The following is an 18,232-nucleotide window of genomic DNA, read 5'->3' as shown; positions in this document are numbered from 1 at the left end:
AAGGGATCCATTCTTACCTCACTATTCAAGAGGACAGCGTGGCTTCGTTTTGGGCATCCATCGGTTGGATTGTTCCCACAGGTGAGTTGGAACAAAAAACTATATGTCCATTCGATGCTAGGGAATTGCGCCATCCTAACACACGTTTTTTCTGCAATCTATTTGATTATTCGGTTGGACTGCCCGGCTTTGAGGATTTGCATGCGTATGCCAGGAGTGTTGGACATCGGTAATCGATCTCAACGTATGGAATTACATAGGATCATTGGATCGTTCGTAGGTTTGGACAACTGATCCAGCACCGGATTTACTTCTCCAGGTAAATATATTTAGATCAGTATATGTCCAGCCTTTGCAAGTGTTTACGCGATACTAACACCCACATTTCGACGTATTTCTTTGCATCCATCCTATAATATCCATCGAGACGGAAAGACGCTGTTCGAAAACGAGTTGTTGGTTTTGTCATCTCGACCTACATTCCTGGAACTGGAACTGGTAGAACCACGAAGACAGACGCCATCCTAATTCCATTTGATTGAGGAGCATCACGGCCATCTTCGAGGAGACGATTTGGAGCGTGGCAAGAAGAGGCGGCATCGATTCATTTTCTCTGTGGTGAGTGACAAGAATGTATATGTCTCCGAAGCGGGACCTCAGATAATATACGCATTTTAAATGAATTTCGAATCCTCTTCAAATCATTTACAACGCAATCCCTGAGCAAAAACTGTTCGTTAACAGAACAATTGACTCATTCTGCTGTGAATTTTGGACGCTTTTGGACGTTTTTTCTGGTCGTTTTTGGATTGGATTGGTGCCGTTACTGGTTCCACGGGTTAGTTTGAACAGTATATGTTCTGCCGAAGCTTTACTTTGGATACTACATGCATTCCTTCCTCTTCTTTGGATCCCAATCTGAACTGTTTTGCTGACAAGTTGAACGAGTGGACTTTCGCTTTGTAAATCGGACACAGCGAGCTATTTGGAATCGAGTTAGCAGTTGCTGTTTGTTCTCATAGGTGAGCTACAACAGTATATATCCGCCGAAGCCAGGTTTTGGATACTACAGTTGGTTCTTTCCTCCTCTTTCCTCATCAATCGAACGATTACGAGCTAAGCTGCAACAATCAGCGACTCTACAATTTACTGGATTAGGTGTAGCAGGTCGCAGTATATCGTTCTGTTCTCTCAGGTAGGCTTCAACAGTGTATGCCAGCCGAAGCCTTGGACTATCGGATCTCTACACCACCCAATTCTTCTATTTACCGGTTTGAGTGACGCATATCAACAATGCCGACCCGCGACAAGAAGCCGCCAGCGTTCAAGCTGTTAATGGTCCAGGTTAAGCACATCCAGACATCTTTGGATGACATCTGGAGATTCGTGGACGGTTACCCGTCGACAACTACAGCAAGTCAGGTCAACGTTCGCTTGAATAGGATCGATGAGTTGTGGGAAAGGTATGGAGAGATTCTAATCGATGTTCAAGCTCATGATGACTTTGAGGATGAGGATCAGGAGTTCGATAAGGCTAGGTTAGCGTATAGTGATAAGTACTACTATTGTAAGGCGTTCTTGATGGATAGGGCCAAGGAACTGCAGGATCCGGAGGAATTTGAACAATCCATACGAGCAAATGAGTTGTTGACACACGGCCATGGTACCCTTGATCATGTGCGTTTGCCTCAAATTAAGCTACAAGTTTTCAACGGGGACATCGATGAGTGGATCAGCTTCCGTGATCTGTTCACTTCACTTATACATCGGAAGACGGACTTGCCCGAAGTGGAAAAGTTCCACTATCTCAAGGGATGCCTGCAGGGAGAACCAAAGAGCCTGATTGATTCATTGAAGATTACGAAGAACAACTACCAAATTGCGTGGGATATGCTGTTGAAGCGTTATGACAACAGCAAGCAATTGAAAAAGCGACAGGTACAAGCTTTATTCAATTTGCCAACATTATCCAAGGAATCGGTAACGGATCTGCATACTCTGACTGATGGTTTCGAGAGAGTGGTGCAGAATCTGGACCAGGTGATCAAGCCTGAGGATTACAAGGACCTGTTGCTCGTAAATCTGCTCACAAACCGGCTGGATCCGGTAACGCGCCGAGGTTGGGAGGAACATTCCTCGACCAAGGATCAAGACACGTTAGAAGATCTCTAGGATTTCTTACATCGTAGGATCCGGATTCTGGAGTCATTACCAACGAAGGCTTCGGATTCCAAGACTTCTTATCAAGTACAACAACCGTTGAGACATAAATCGTCTGTTGTGAAGGCCAGCTACGGTTCTGTGCAATCGTCTGGGGGACGATGTGCGGTTTGCAAGGAGAACCATCCACTCTACCAGTGTTCATCCTTCCAACGGTTGTCGGTGCGAGAAAGAGATGCAGTGCTGAGGGCGAACTCCCTATGCAGGAACTGCTTCAGATCGGGCCATCTGGCAAAGGATTGTCCGTCAAAATACTTCTGTCGTAGTTGCAAGGGTCGTCATCATACATTGGTATGCTTCAAACCGCAGAAGGATGGGTTGGCGAAGGTCGCTGCTGTTGCTGGAAACAACAATCCTCCTCCTCAAATGGAATCTGGTGAACCATCCACTTCTACATCCTCCCAGGTGGTCAACATGGCAGCCATCGAAATAACAGTCTCTGGGTCCACTCAACAGTTCTCCTCCAAGGTTTTGCTGGCTACTGCGGTCGTTATCGTGGAAGATGATGAGGGTAGTCAGTTCCCGGTTCGTGCTCTATTGGATTCCGGCTCCGAGAGTAATTTCATCGCTGAACGGTTGAGTCAACGGCTCAGGACACATCGAGAGAAAGTAGATATTTCTGTGCACGGTATTGGTCACGCGGCTACAAAGGTTAAGTACCAGATTACCGCGATGGTTCGTTCGCGAGCTACGGCTTTCTCGCAGAACATGAATTTCCTCGTGCTCCCAAAGGTTACGGTAAATATACCTACGGCGAAGGTGAATACACAAGGCTGGACGGTGCCTAACGGGATCATCCTGGCGGATCCCACTTTTTTCAATCCAAGTTCAGTGGACATGGTGTTGGGCATCGAATCCTTTTTTGATTTCTTCGAAACTGGTCGAAGAATTCCCCTCGGAGATCAATTGCCGACACTTAACGAATCAGTGTTCAGTTGGGTGGTCTGCGGAGGTCTGACAAATCCAAGTCAAGGCTTAAGCATCAATTGTAGTAGGGCAACTACACAAGGATTAGAGGAGCTAGTCGCACGGTTTTGGGCTAGTGAAGAGATTGGCAGTTCCAAGGTTCTTTCGTTGGAGGAAAGTAAATGTGAGGACATTTTCCGGAAGTCGGTTCGCAGGGAATCCGACGGTCGATACTCCGTTTCGTTGCCGAAAGATGAAGACGCAATTTCCAGGTTGGGCGAGTCATGGGACATCGCATTCCGGCGGCTTCAAGGCACAGAACGTAGATTGGCGAGGAATGTTGGTCTGCGAGAATAGTACCATCAGTTCATGGAGGAATACATCCGATTAGGGCATATGACGAAGATAGAGGAAACGGCTGATCTCGAAAAACGATGCTATCTGCCACATCATCCGGTAATTAAGGAGGCCAGCACCACAACTAAGGTCCGTGTGATTTCGACGCGTCATGCAAGACGTCGTCCGGCGTTTCGCTCAATGACGCTCTGCTGGTGGGACCGATTGTACAGGAGGACTTACTCTATCATGCTCCGGAGCCGCGTCAAGATAATCATGCTGGTAGCCGATGTAGAGAAGATGTTCCGGCAAATCTTTGTTCTACAGGCCACTCCAATGCATTCTATGGCGTTTCGATCCGTCGGAGCCCGTCTGCGTGTTCAAGCTCAACACCGTCACATATGGGACAAAATCAGCGCCATTTCTCGCAACCCGTACATTGAATCAGCTGGCAGTGGACGAGGAAACCAATTACCCGTTGGCTGCAAGGGCAACCACCGAGGATACCTATATGGATGACGTCATCACGGGAGCAGATACCATAGAAAAGGCACGGGAGCTTCGGAAACAGCTCGATGAAATGATGTCAAGGGGAGGATTTCGGCTACGGAAATGGGCATCCAACCGTCCGGAGGTTTTGGAGGGAGTCCCAGAGGAAAATCTGGCGATCCCAAGCTCAGATGGGATAAACCTGGATCCAGACCCAATAGTCAAAACGCTAGGTTTGACCTGGATACCGAACACCGACCAACTGAAGTTCCAGTTCGATATTCCACCTTGGTCATCAGAACAATATCCATCCAAACGACAAGTCCTTTCAATGATTGCCACACTCTTTGATCCTTTAGGACTTCTCGGCGCTGCTATCACCACAGCCAAGGTCATAATGCAGCTTCTGTGGAAGATAAGGAACGAGCAAGACCAGACATTGGATTGGGACCAGCCATTGCCTTCAACGGTGGGTGAGATGTGGAGAAAATACTACGACCAACTTCCTCTACTGAACGAGGTTCGAATCGATCGTTGTGTGGTCATTCCAGATGCAGAATTGATCGAGATTCATTGCTTTTCCGATGCTTCGAACAAAGCATATGGCGGATGTGTCTATATAAGAAGTCAGGATTCGGAAGGGAGATTCATGGTTCGACTGCTTTCGTCCAAATCCAAGGTAGCACCGTTGAAAACACAGTCTATCCCAAGATTGGAGCTGAGTGGCGCTCTACTGACCGCGCAGCTGTATGAAAGGGTTCGAGACTCTATTAGAATTCCTGCTCAAACATATTTCTGGACTGATTCAACTTGTGTTCTGCGGTGGATACAAGCTTCTCCAAACATCTGGACCACTTACATCGCGAATCGGGTCGCGAAAATCCAAGACATTGCTGAACCAACTCAGTGGCGGCACGTCCCAGGAAAGGAAAACCCAGCGGATTTGATTTCCAGAGGGATTTCTCCGAGGGATATTACCAATAATACTTTCTGGTGGGAGGGACCAGATTGGTTAAAGAAAGGTCCTGATTACTGGCCTGTTTCTCCCAAAGAACTTTCATTGGAGGAGGCAGAGCAAGAGAAACGACGAACGGTTGCTTGTGCACTGTCGGTGAACACGGAGTTCAACGATTGGTACCTGAAGAAGTTTACGTCGTACACGGATCTCGTTCGGAAAACAGCAATTTGGCTGAAATTAATGCGGTTGCTGCAGACCGATCCACAAGAAAGGATGCCAGCAGAGTTCTTGTCCACCCAGGAAATTCGGCAGGCGGAATATGCTATAGTGCGTCGTGTTCAACAGGAGGTTTTCATCAACGAGTGGAAGGCACTTTCAAAAGGGAAAGCTGTTTCGAGAAGATCTCCACTTCGATGGTTTAATCCATACATTTCCGACGATAACGTCATTAGAATTGGAGGGCGACTTGGTCATTCTGTAGAGCGAGAGGATACGAAACATCCGATGGTGCTTCCTGCACGGCATAAGTTCACCCGAATGGTCCTCCAACATTATCATCTGCAGCTGATGCATGCTGGTCCGCAATTATTACTAGGAGTTGTTCGCCTACGATTCTGGCCATTGGGTGGATGAAGCGTTGCAAGAAACATTGTTCACCAATGCTTGAAATGTTTTCGGGCAAAACCTACACCAATTCAGCAGTTCATGGGGGAGCTGCCAGCGCCAAGAGTCACCGTGTCTAGGCCATTTTCGCAGACCGGTGTAGACTACTTCGGTCCGTTTTATGTAAGACCTGTTCCACGACGACCGGTAGTCAAGGTATATGTTGCAGTTTTCGTTTGTCTTTGCACCAAAGCGGTTCATCTAGAACTGGTGACGGACTTGAGCACAGACCGATTCTTGCAAGCTCTACGACGTTTCATTGCTAGGAGAGGAAAATGTCAAGACCTGTATTCCGATAATGGGACAAACTTCGTTGGAGCCAGGAACAAGATGCAGGAGTTCTTGAACCTGTTACGGTGCTCAGACCACCGAGAAACGGTCGTCAAGGAGTGCGCAGAAAAGGGAATCCAGTGGCATTTCAATCCGCCCAGTGCACCACATTTTGGAGGACAGTGGGAGGCAGCAGTACGGTCAGCTAAAACCCACTTGATCAAGGTCGTGGGAGAAACACCGTTGTTGGCCAAAGATTTGACCACACTTCTGGTGCAGATTGAAGGTTGCCTCAACTCACGACCGTTAACGCCGATGTCCGATGATCCCACTGATTTTGAGCCTCTGACGCCTGGCCACTTCTTGATTGGCTCCTCATTACAGTCGTTCCCCGAGCCGAATCTGGAAGCCCTCGCATTGAACCGCTTAACTAAATTCCAGTTAATCCAACGGATGATGCAGGATTTCTGGAGAAGGTGGCGAAGGGAGTATCTGTGCCAGTTGCAGGGCAGGTCCAAGCGCTGGAAGCCAGCAATTAATATCGAGGTTGGGAAATTGGTTGTTATCCGGGACGATAATCTCCCACCGATGTAGTGGCGAATGGGACGGATTGTTGAACTGCATCCAGGAAACAATGGAGTAGTGCGTGTTGTAACGCTGAAAACGGAAACTGGTACAATGAAACGTCCAGTAGAAAAACTGTCTTTGTTGCCTATCAACGACGTTGACCAGAACTAGCAATCATCAGCGTAGACCCAAATCCTTCCCTTCCCGTTCCCATTAGAAGAGGATTTTCATTTATTTTCAGAAATTAGGAATTTCAGGGTGGGTGAGGAATGTTTGAGACTAACATCAGCCCAACCTAGCTACATCCTCGTACTGGCTATGCACAATTGTGACCTACTTCCAACGAGTTTGCGGCATCGCTTATTGTGTTCTCATCTACACACCGAGCAGAGGATAGATGGTCATCGATCAAGCCAGGCGAGAGAGATTAGATCGTTTCGCTTGTATATAGGCTGCAGTGGTGAGCAATTCAGGAGCGAGAACAGGAGCGGTCACTCTCATGGACCAGAGCGAAAACATCGCATGAGTGGCGATCGTTGTTAGAAGATGACCAGTGGATATTTTTTGCATTAGAAATCTACAGACCACCGACCGTGTGTGGAGTCTGCGCGCGGGCAATTTTAATCTGTTTTGTGTGTTAGGAATAAGAAAAACAATGTTAGAGTTTAAGAATAAATGTGTTTAATTAGTTGTTTTTAATAAATATAGTGCTTGTAAACCTGTTGTAGTAAATCGGAGTGTGTGTTAATTGGTGTAAAAATAGAAGAAGCTCTTCCACGGAGAACAAGGGAGATATTTACCCAGCACCGGGAATAGCTGGCCCTTTGTTTTCCCTAATTTCACCGGCGAGTGTTGGGGAGCACTGATCGACATCGAAGGCGGAGGTAATTCGGTTCCCCAACACTATATTTACCTTATATCACAAAAAGGGCGATTATCGGGTAGTTAGCGGGCTTGGTGGTTACTTGGGTAGAACAGTTCCATTAACTTCAGGGCATCACCAAAAAAATCAGAATAGTATAGGTTTGCGGGAAATTTTAAAAATCTCGGAGAATTCGTAATTTTAATTCGGGGTTTCAGTCTACATGAAAAAGTGTTGATTACAATTTTATCATCGTCAACGTTTAGATCCAGCTCTTTATCAGCGGTAATTTTAGATTAAAATTGTTAAGATTTTTGTGCTGAACAAACGACAGCATAAGTTTTAGACTGGAATCAATGTTTACCTCCCAGCATTATTCCTGAAAGTAGTCTGACTGAGAATTTCAAAAGAGTCGTGAGTGTCGCTAGTATCCAATATACGAAGTATATCATAACAACGCTAACGGTAACAAAATACGGTATAATTTTATATCCCCTGAGAAAGGCGAATTCCAAATACCGAAACGTCTGACATTAAACATCGTTAAGTTCCGATTAGTAATTTTAAGATTTATGGTGAGCTGATTGCAGTATAATCAGTAACCTAGATTTAGTCAGGGGGTGATAAGTTGTGTATAAATTTCCAAATTACAATGATAGCCACTTCTTAAAGGGGCGCCTGAATTTGAGATGGTCGGTCGCACGTATGAAAAATCAGTTAGTAACCAGCTCTTCATTTACCATGACAGCACTGATTGACGGTCATATTGAGCTCCCAGTCCCACGCTGACTATACTCGCATGCTCCTAGTACACTACCGATCATAAGTTTAAGGACACCCCCAAAAAACCATGCAAATATTTTTTGTTCAATGATCTCTCATTTAACGTTCAATTTCGATCTCCAAAGGTTATTTGAATGGTATGTGTTCGTGACAACGAAAGTTGATCGACGGCGATAAACGCCCAAAAAGAGAAATTTAGATTGGTAGCATGGCGTTGTACCATCTTCCGCCGCGCCCTGATATAAAAGTCGAAGAGTGACAGGACTGATCCTCTTTAGCTACAGCGACGTCATCAATCATCATTATCAGTGCAAAGCAGAAGATAAACAAACAAGTGAAAGTGAAAGTGAATTTAATCGTTGAAAAATATTGTAATTTAGTGAAAGTAAAAGCAGTTAATTAAGTAGAAATAAAGTTTATTTTGCGTGAAGTAAGTCGCGAGTGCTTAAAGTTAAGCTACCATTCTTCTTTTCCGCCATTCTTGAATTCCTGAAAGAGAAGAAATAGTGAGTAAAAGCTTACCTGCCTGTGCGGAGCTAAGAAACAGAATCAGCTGAGACAAATTTTCTGCTGCTGATCGCTGTGCTCCCGACGGTTTGGTCCTTCGAACCGGATAGCGTCGAATCTCCGCTAGTTCGATAGTCCAGCGCCTAGTGAGCCGCCATCGCACATTTGCTATTGTGCCCGCTGAAGAATTGCTTACTATCGCCATTGTCCCAGCTGAACAATCCGCTACAGAACGCCATCTTCCTGCTTGGTTGCTGCTATTATCAAATACAAGGCAAATTAATTGCCTCAACCAGGTAATTAGGTTTCCAACTACTTTTACTTTCTATTTGTGTGCTACGCTGGTCCATTGTCCACAGATTTCACTGCAATGTCGACCGAACGCCGTATCAAGACGCTAAAGATGCGGCTGAAGAGTCTAGTGACGTCGCTGAACCTCATCAAGACCTTCGTAGACGACTACACTGAGGAGACGCAGGCCGACGAAGTCCCTGTCCGTCTTGAGAACCTGATAAAGTTGTGGTCCGACTACAATACCGTCCAGAGCGAGCTGGAGACGCTCGATGAAGCTGCCATCGAGACCCACCTAAAGGAGCGGACGTCGTTTGAGTCCGCTTATTATGATGTCAAGGGCTTTCTACTGGCCCAAAATAAAACGCCAGTTACACCAACTCACCCGTTTCCTAATCAATCAGAGACGCAATTCCTTCCGTCGGTATCGCAGGTGCGTTTGCCTGACGTTAATGTCTCCGTCTTCGATGGCAAACTGGAAAACTGGCTAAACTTCCACGATTTATATGTGTCGCTGGTCCACTCGGCGGTCGGTCTCTCGAATATCCAGAAGTTTTATTACTTCCGATCATCATTATCGAATACAGCTCATCAACTCATCCAAACGATCCCAATATGTGCGAACAATTACCCGGTGGCATGGAACCTTCTGCTGGAACACTTCCAAAACCCTGCTCGGCTGAAGCAGGCGTACGTAGACACTCTATTCGATTTCGCTTCTATCAAAAGGGAAACGGCAACGGAACTCCACAGTTTGGAGGAGAAATTCGAGGCAAACGTCAAGGTTCTGCAGAAATTAGGTGAACGTATGGAGTATTGGGATATTTTGCTCATCCGTATGCTCAGCATTCGACTGGATCCAACGACAAGGCGAGATTGGGAGGAGTACTCTTCGACCAAACCAGCGATCACTTTCAAGGACCTGACATCTTTCATCCAGCGACGAGTTACGGTGCTGCAATCCATCCAGGCCAAGCCCATCGAAGCTCAACCGTCGACCGTTCAGAAGAAGCCAGTTCAGCGATCCGTCTCGAGCCACGGAGCCAACCAGGTCAATCTTCGGAAGTGTGTCATCTGCTCAAACCATCACCCTTTGTAAATGTGTGGAAGTTTTTCGCAACTTTCAATGGAAGTAAAATAGAAGGAGATACGCCGTCATCAACTCTGCCGAAATTGCCTTCGAAAGGGTCACCTATCAAGGGATTGTTCGTCATCCACCAACTGCCGAAAGTGTCGTGGACGTCAACACACTCAGCCATGCTCGAACGATTCCACTTTCTTGTCGAACTCGAAACAAGTCCAGCATCCGAAACCTGCTATATCTACTCCAGTTACCGATCCTTCTTGCCACGAGTACCTTTCCACACTGCAGCCACGTACAAAATGGTGCAATCCACCTATTCAGCTGCAGCAAAACCAACTTGTTGTTCTTCGCGACGAAAACACTGCACCAATGCACTGGCAGACCGCCAGAATCGACCAGGTTCATCGCGGTTCAGATGGAGTCATCAGGGTAGTGACGGTCCAAACACCAACCGGCCGTTACATTCGCCCGGTATCAAAAATTTGCCTTTTACCAGTGCAATCATCGTCCGACCAAAACCAACCACCACAGATGTAATCGTCAACACTGCAGCCATCCAGCTACTTGCATTCCAAAATTCACCTTCAACGATAGTACTCCGAAGTTCACGACTATCCGTCGACAACAGGAGCATCTATAATTAAAATTCAATGCCTTTCATTAGAAAGGACAAGGTAAGCACCTGTCCAATCTAATAATTTATATCAAACCCCGCTACCGGGTCTTCTGTTTGCAGACCATTTTCTATCTTCAACGTACGTGTGTACGTGTACAAATCGTCCTCTGAAGCTTCATCGATGGTATTGGCGTCTTGCAGTGAAACTTTTCCAAGCTTTCGCCACCTACATTTCGAAGTGAGAACTACTACAAGGAGGATAGTTTCTAAACTTTCCAAGTAAAACAGACGATTTTTGGGCCAAATCGGTCCATAAACAAAGACTAATAATTTCCCGTGTAAACTTTTGCTTGAAAAGTGTAAGAAAACGTGTTTGCAAACTAACTGTTCTTATTTCGGTATGGATCGGAGATATTTTCATGGAAAATTATGCATAACAAATTTGCATCCACAGGGAGAGGTTACCTCTTGCGCAGCTGCATTTTTCGGAAAATTGTTAATATGTGAGATTTCCACTAAGATGAAAGTGGGAATTAAGTGAATTTACTTAGGAAAGATTGTATCTTGCTGGTGATAATGGAGAATTGGTTGTATAGGACGCCAATATTCAATAAATGTTCATTTTGGCCTTTTTTAGGCAAACATATAGATACAATTTTCGACGGAAAACGCAACGGAACTTGATTTACTCAACACGCACCATACTATAAAATGGTGCTAGATGGTTTTCGAAGTGATAACAAGATGAGAAATCATCTTTATTTTGAGTAATTGAGCAATTTACTTCTGTTTACCATCATATTTCCGATGCAGCATTGATGGAGCCGTGAAATCAAATGAATATATCTTATGAAAGTTCATCTGGACAAGTCAAAGATGCACATCAGTCTGATCGTAAAAACGTTTTCTTCTTCAATTCGAATGTTATATTGGAAGGATTTTACGCAGGCTTGATGAAAATTATGATTAAATGCAAATTTTCACGAATTGTATATGCAGTCTGTCAACATTATCATCATCATGCAGTGGTGACATCTGCGTTGAGCTTTTACGACAATCTCCCAATAGCAGTGACAGTCCCGATGCGAGAAAGAGACCGGTAGCAGAGCAGCTGATCATCGAGTGTACACGTCAGAAACGAAGTTCCTGAAGGGGTCAGTATGTTCGTGACAACGAAAGTGCACCGACGCCCCATCTGTTGCTCATTGGCCTCATCTTAAAACCTCCTGTTGATCGACGAAGATAAACGCCCAAAAAGAGAAATTTAGATTGGTAGCATGGCGTTGTACCATCTTCCGCCGCGCCCTGATATAAAAGTCGAAGAGTGACAGGACTGATCCTCTTTAGCTACAGCGACGTCATCAATCATCATCATCAGTGCGAAACAGAAGATAAACAAACAAGTGAAAGTGAAAGTGAATTTAATCGTAGAAAAATATTGTAATTTAGTGAAAGTAAAAGCAGTTAATTAAGTAGAAATAAAGTTTATTTTGCGTGAAGTAAGTCGCGAGTGCTTAAAGTTAAGCTGCTTCAAGAACCATTCTTCTTTTCCGCCATTCTTGAATTCCTGAAAGAGAAGAAATAGTGAGTAAAAGCTTACCTGCCTGTGCTGAGAAACAGAATCAGCTGAGACAAATTTTCTGCTGCTGCTCGCTGTGCTCCCGACAGTATGAATGGTATAACATAAGTGTACTTATATTTCAAAATTTGGCCAACCCCATTCTGAGAAAATCAGTCACGATTCTTCAGAGTAAATTTTGAAAAATATTTTAACTTTGGTTGTACTTTTAGCAGACAAAATTTGAAAATTATATTCAACAATTTGCTTACAAGGAAAGTTCCATTCAATACCTTTCAAATGATCTAAAGAGAACGAAAATTGGACGTAACATGACAGAGATATGAACCTAACAAATATGTTTTTTGGGGGTGTCCTTAAACTTATGATCGGGAGTGTATATGTCGTCGCCGAAGTCAATATTTGGCATGACAAAATACTTGACGCTTGAGTCACATGAGAATTTAAAATAATCATTTTCGGCAGTTAAGGACATTTCCCGGGAGTTATTTAGAAAATCACCTCAATTTCAAATGAGTCAAAACTTATCTTTCCATGCATCACACGGCATGAAAGTTTAATAACAAGAATATTGAGTACCCAGGGCAACATTGGTCACACATGCTCCGAGTACCACCAAAAAACAGCATAAAAATTTAAACACAGATCAACATATTATTCAGAAATGGTCTTTAAGAGCTCAACGTTTAACATCGCTTCCCTAAATGCGGTCTTTAGCTATTTGGATTTAATTTAATTCAGTGAGAAGAGTTAGAGAGATAGGTTTTAAGGCAGCTACAAATTGAAATAACGTTTTTAAAGAAAATCCATTTAGAGGGAATTTAATTAAAGAATAAAAATAACACATATTTGACATTTCAACCTTCCGTCCATGTGATATTTTATCCTTTCGACCATTTGTCCCTTTCAATTCCATTCAACCTTCTGACCCTTTTGACTTTTTCTTCATTCGACCATTTGCCCCTTCGATCTTAGATTCTCACAATAACACTCACTCACAGTAATACTCAAACAATTTGATTAAAAAATGCAGACATAGCCAGCCAAAAGGATCTGAAGTCAAATTGACCCCATAGTACAGGCAAAAGGGAAATGGTGAATAAGTTTAATAACTCGAAATAATGCCCAACCTGTGCGAGTCTTCGATTGCTAGTGACTTTCTTTGACACGATGTAGCCGGTTCCTTTGAACTATCCACCCCCACTCGCCCATATAACACACTGACCGGGTACCAAGCCACACCATCGTCCCGAATGTGATTTATGATAGCTTGGCACGCGGCGTGTCGGTATCGCTTATAGGCAGGTAGCCCTTACAGATCCCCCCAAAAACAAAATTACCCCATCCGTGGTAACGTCTACCTTCCTGCCTTCGGTTGTGCTAAACTGGCGGACAACTTCATTTTATAAATCTCCAGCAGGTGGAAAATTTACCTTGATTGTTTTTCACCTCACTCGAATCCAAAAGCACCACCCTCCAGTGGACGGGCTCCCGGTGGCAAGCAGCACCCTAATTGGAGTCGACGGACGGTCGGTCAATGCTGGTTCATGGCGGCTTCCGAGGTACGTTTTGCGATTGTTTATTGGAATGAAATTAATAAAGGCCCCTCACCCTCTTCCTGCGGCAATCTTTTTGATTGCCTTCCTGCTTACGAGCATACTCTGGGGCACGCAGTTGGCTTCGTGGCTCTGTGTAATAAAATCATTTCAGGACTTAATCATAGAGCTCCATGCTTGGCCAGCTTCGCAACAATTGCGGCATTCACTGGTAGGTACCAACCGAGGGGCTACACAACTTGTTTATTTCGTGAGCGTGATGAGAGCGTAAAAATTATGCCATTTCCTATTCTCGTTACAACAGAAGAAAAAAAAATTTCCAAAGGGAATGAAAAATGGGGACTTGGTGAAGCTTGAATGGTTGGGTACTTACATTTCTTTCGTCATTAGTTCAGTTGGTGTAGGCTTGTTAGAGAAGAAGACTGCTTCGCAGCTCATTGCTGACAACACGAAAGGGCGCCCGGCAAGTGGGCAAAACGGACCGAAGGGATTCGTTCGTGCAGATAAATGGAATTCGCTAATAGGTTTAATAATGTTTTATGTAAACTGACCGAGCCCGAATATTATCTTAACGATTGGCTTTGTCGGCAAGATAACAACAACAAGTACACAAGTACTCTGCGGAACGATGATGGTGCACTAGTCTCGGCAGATTTCGTGTTCAGCGGTAGTAAAGTTGCGAAACAAGCTGCAAATGGTTTCCAGTTCTGGTGTTTGTCTACCGGATTTGCTCAGCTCGACACGGAAGTGGCCAGTGACGAATTGGTATCGTGTTTTGCCAGAGGTTGTCGTGCTTCAATTGATAAACTTATTTCAGCTGGTCTTAAGGATATTAGACTGACTGCAATATCAATATCTCGATAGCTTTTTCGAAAGGAAGCATCAGCTTTTGTAAACAAGCATTTGATCGTCAGTTTGGCGTGACTGATAGCACGCACACGCATACTAATACCACTATCAGGTAGGGGGAAATTTCGCATGCGTGGGCGAGCTACCAGTTACGCCAAATCGACAATCAAATGCATTGTTTACAAAAGCAGATACGTCCCTTCTAAAAAGTAATCGAGATATGACCAAATTAGAGAAAATCGACGAAGATAATCTGTAAATGTTTCTTAGGACCTAATCTATTGTTCGGTTTAAAATATCAATAACAGCACCGGCCGCACCCATGCAGTCAAGTAGGAGTGGAGAAGGCGTATTAAAGTGTTTTTGTTGATTTTTCATGTTTGCCTCTACGTCCCAACAAAGGTCACAGGAGGAGATATTTTGTTAGTAGATAGGGTTCGTTGAATGAGGATTCACCTTGATAAAGAATATGATCCAAATTTTTGTCTAATGTATTGTTTTGTTAAATTTACGCGAATAGGATTTACGATATTTCTAAGCTTGATAATCAAAATTGTATAATAAATCATCAATCAAAATTATTTAATAAATCATCAAACATTGAACACCAGGCCATCATGCCAGACATTGTCGAACGCTTTTTCAACGTCCAGAAACGCCATGGCAGATGTTTTCCAAACAGACTTGTTCCGTCTGAGAATGTTTCAACTGGTGGACGGTCGAACGACCTTTCCAAAAATCAAAGTGTTCCTCGAGTAACAAGTTGGTTTCATCGGTAGATGTTAGGAGCCGGTGGTACACTGCTCTTTCGAACAGTTTTGATAACCCTGAGAGAAGGCTGATTTGTCGATAACTTGAAGGAGAGGACGGATCCTTCCCAGGTTTCCGGATGGGTATGACTTTAGCTGACTTCCAACACGAGGGGAGGTAGCCAAGTCTGAGGCACTGATTAAAAATCAGTGCCAGATGGTTGTAGAATCTGGAACTCAAGTGTTTGAGTTCCAGATTCAGGATGTTGTCGAAACCTGGGGCCTTCATGTTTTAAGATGATTTGATATAGGCCGGATTCCTCTGGAAAAATGTTAGGAATCTGAAGAAGATTGGTTGCATTTTCAGCAACCTCAGCTTCGTGAGGGCTGACGATATTTTGTTCGAGATTATGGGAGCTGACGAAGTGTTGACCTATCGCGGCAGCCTTCTCTTCAGGAGTTATCAGATGAACTGCTATCCAGTGGGGTCAATGGTGGAATGGGTCTTGGCTTATTTTTAAGGATTTCGGCTAGTTTCCAAAAGGGTTTTGCACAATCTGGGAGAGAGCGGATCCTGTTAGCAAAGTTCTGTTTTCTGAGATCCACTATCCTAGCTTGGATGGGTTTTGTTAGGCAATTACAGTGGATCTTCAAGACAGGCAAGCCAGAACGCTGGTATTGCCTTCGAATAGCAGACATAAGTATGCACCTTTAGTCGTGATAAAACGATCCATAACATATTGAAAAACATACTTTAAAAAACATCCAAATGATCCATAAAACACCGCAGGAAATTTCTTAAAAAGTGTGAGTGATCCTTAAAAAATATCGATATGATCCATATTTTATGTAAAATTTAGCAACACAATTGTAAAAATGTACCGCTAAATTTCTAAAGAATGAGTTTTGAAATTGCACGAATTACCCATAAACATATTGCAAATGATCCATAAAACATTCATCAATGAACCTTGAACTAATTGAAGTGATCCATGGAAAATCAGGTTTACTCACTTAAAAATATAGGCACGATCCATAAATTAGACATATATTGTTCATGGTTTGGACACTACTTTTATTAAATTTTATCCATTAACCTTGGAAAATTGCCCCATTACTGCGTAGCTCCTTTGGTTTATTGTTCTGCCCGTGTTTTTTTTTGTCAGAAGAGCGGAGTGATGGGAGAGCATCTAGAATAAGCATCTAAAAGAAGCTTCTTAAAAATATTCCCTAGGATGCTTCTTAACACTCCGAACAAGATGCTTCCGGTAAAATGTTTAACGGCAATTTGGTAATGTTTGAAAAATCATAACTCAGCAATTTATCGATAGATTTTAAACCTATTCATACCGAATAAATCTTTAAAGTCTTTAGTTTCAAGTGACGACCATGCATATGCAATTTGTCAATAAATAGCTGAGCTATGATTTTTCAAACATTACAAGTTCGCCGTTACACATTTGACCAGAGGCATCGTGCTCAGAGTGTTAAAAAGATTATTATAGAAGTCAGTAAATCTAGGTAGCTACGTAGTAATGGAACATCTCTTCAAGGTTTATGGACCAAAATCAAAAAGTAAGTGTCCAAAAAATGAACAGTATGTGTCTAATTTATGGATCATGCCTATATTTTTAAGAGCACAAACTTGAATTTCTATGGATCACTTTCGTTAGTTTAAGGTTAATTACTGAATGTTTTATGGATCATTTGCAATATGTCTATGGGTAATTCTTACAATTTCAATGCTCATTCATTAGATATTTAGCTACATTTTTACAATTGTGTTGCTAAATTTTACTGAAAATATGTATCATATTGATATTTTCTATGGATCATTCACACATTTTACGGGATTTTCACTGGGGTTTTATGGATCATTTGGGTGCTTTTAAGGAGCGTTTTTAAATTTGTTATGGATCATTTATTGGTTTTTATATTCAAAAGTATGTTTGCCCCTTCGAATGGAGTTGGGGCTACAAAATGGTGAGTGACAATCTGGAAGGAACGATATACCTAGCTCCGGTCCTCACAAGTTCCTACCTCACGCATCCACGAGTCATATGATCACAAAAGACTGCCAGCTGAAACATGGACACAGCTGGTTGGCGTAGCCTGGGCAATGTTGTCAATCCGACAATAGCAGAGTGAGGAGGTGCGACGCGTACACTGGCGCGGAAACCATAGCACGATGATAGAGGAAATGCTTCGCCAAACCCGAGCGTCTGTTCACCATGGAGGTGCGGCTCAAACAGCGTCTGACTGGCATCCAGCGGCTGAATAAGAAATGCTCTTCCCCGGAAGCTACACCTAAGATGGCAGCACCATCACGGTGGATAGGAGACCTTAGGCCAACCACCAACTGTCTCTGAAACATTTACAATTGTTACAGAAACCAACAGAAAAAGACATCGAACTGATTTAACGGCAACGACTTTTAGCGCAAAACAACGGACACGAATTGGATCATGGAATGCATTGACGTTAGCCCAGCAGGGTAAACTGGCACAACTCGCCAACGAGGCGTGACGCATGAAGCTAGAAATCCTGGGACTGAGTTTAGTTCGTTGGCTAAACTTTGGAGAAGACAAACTGCCGTCGGGACAGGTACTACTATACTCTGGTATTCGAGGTGAAAACGCTCCCCGCCATCGTGGAGTTGATCTCCTACTTAGCGTCCAGGCAAGTGCTGCGCGCATCAAGTGGGAGCCTGTTAATGAGAGGATAATCGTTGCCAGATTTAGAACACGGGTTCGTAACCTTACCATAATCCAATGTTATGCGCCAACCGATGCTGCCGAGCTACAGGACAAGGAGAATTTTTACAGTCAACTGAATGCCGTCGTGGATAAGGTTCCAAAGGGTGTCATCAAGATCTACACTGGCGACTTCAATGCGAAGATCGGCTCCGACAACACGGACTATCAGCGTGTCATGGGACGCCATGGTC

At 43.8% G+C, this 18,232-nt stretch overlaps 3 protein-coding genes across 3 annotated transcripts; all 3 read left to right on the top strand.

Annotated features, from left to right (window-relative positions):
- Nucleotides 1-1,293: 1,293 nt before the first annotated feature.
- LOC135705468 (uncharacterized) lies at nucleotides 1,294-2,172 on the top strand. The gene has a single exon (XM_065227216.1). The coding sequence runs from the start codon at nucleotides 1,294-1,296 to the stop codon at nucleotides 2,170-2,172; it is 879 nt and encodes a 292-aa protein (XP_065083288.1).
- Nucleotides 2,173-2,634: 462 nt separating this feature from the next.
- LOC135705467 (uncharacterized) lies at nucleotides 2,635-3,483 on the top strand. Its single transcript, XM_065227215.1, has one exon. It carries the CDS (start codon nucleotides 2,635-2,637, stop codon nucleotides 3,481-3,483), a length of 849 nt encoding a protein of 282 aa, XP_065083287.1.
- A 2,419-nt stretch (nucleotides 3,484-5,902) lies between these two features.
- Nucleotides 5,903-6,436, top strand: LOC135705466 (uncharacterized). The gene has a single exon (XM_065227214.1). It carries the CDS (start codon nucleotides 5,903-5,905, stop codon nucleotides 6,434-6,436), a length of 534 nt encoding a protein of 177 aa, XP_065083286.1.
- The last annotated feature ends 11,796 nt before the right edge of the window (nucleotides 6,437-18,232 follow it).

Source organism: Ochlerotatus camptorhynchus, unplaced genomic scaffold (genome assembly GCF_037179485.1).
Source record: "Ochlerotatus camptorhynchus isolate MF236.1 unplaced genomic scaffold, CSIRO-AGI_Acam_v1.1 ptg000267l, whole genome shotgun sequence".
Lineage (NCBI taxonomy): Eukaryota > Metazoa > Arthropoda > Insecta > Diptera > Culicidae > Ochlerotatus > Ochlerotatus camptorhynchus.
This window is presented reverse-complemented; position numbering and strand designations above follow the sequence as displayed.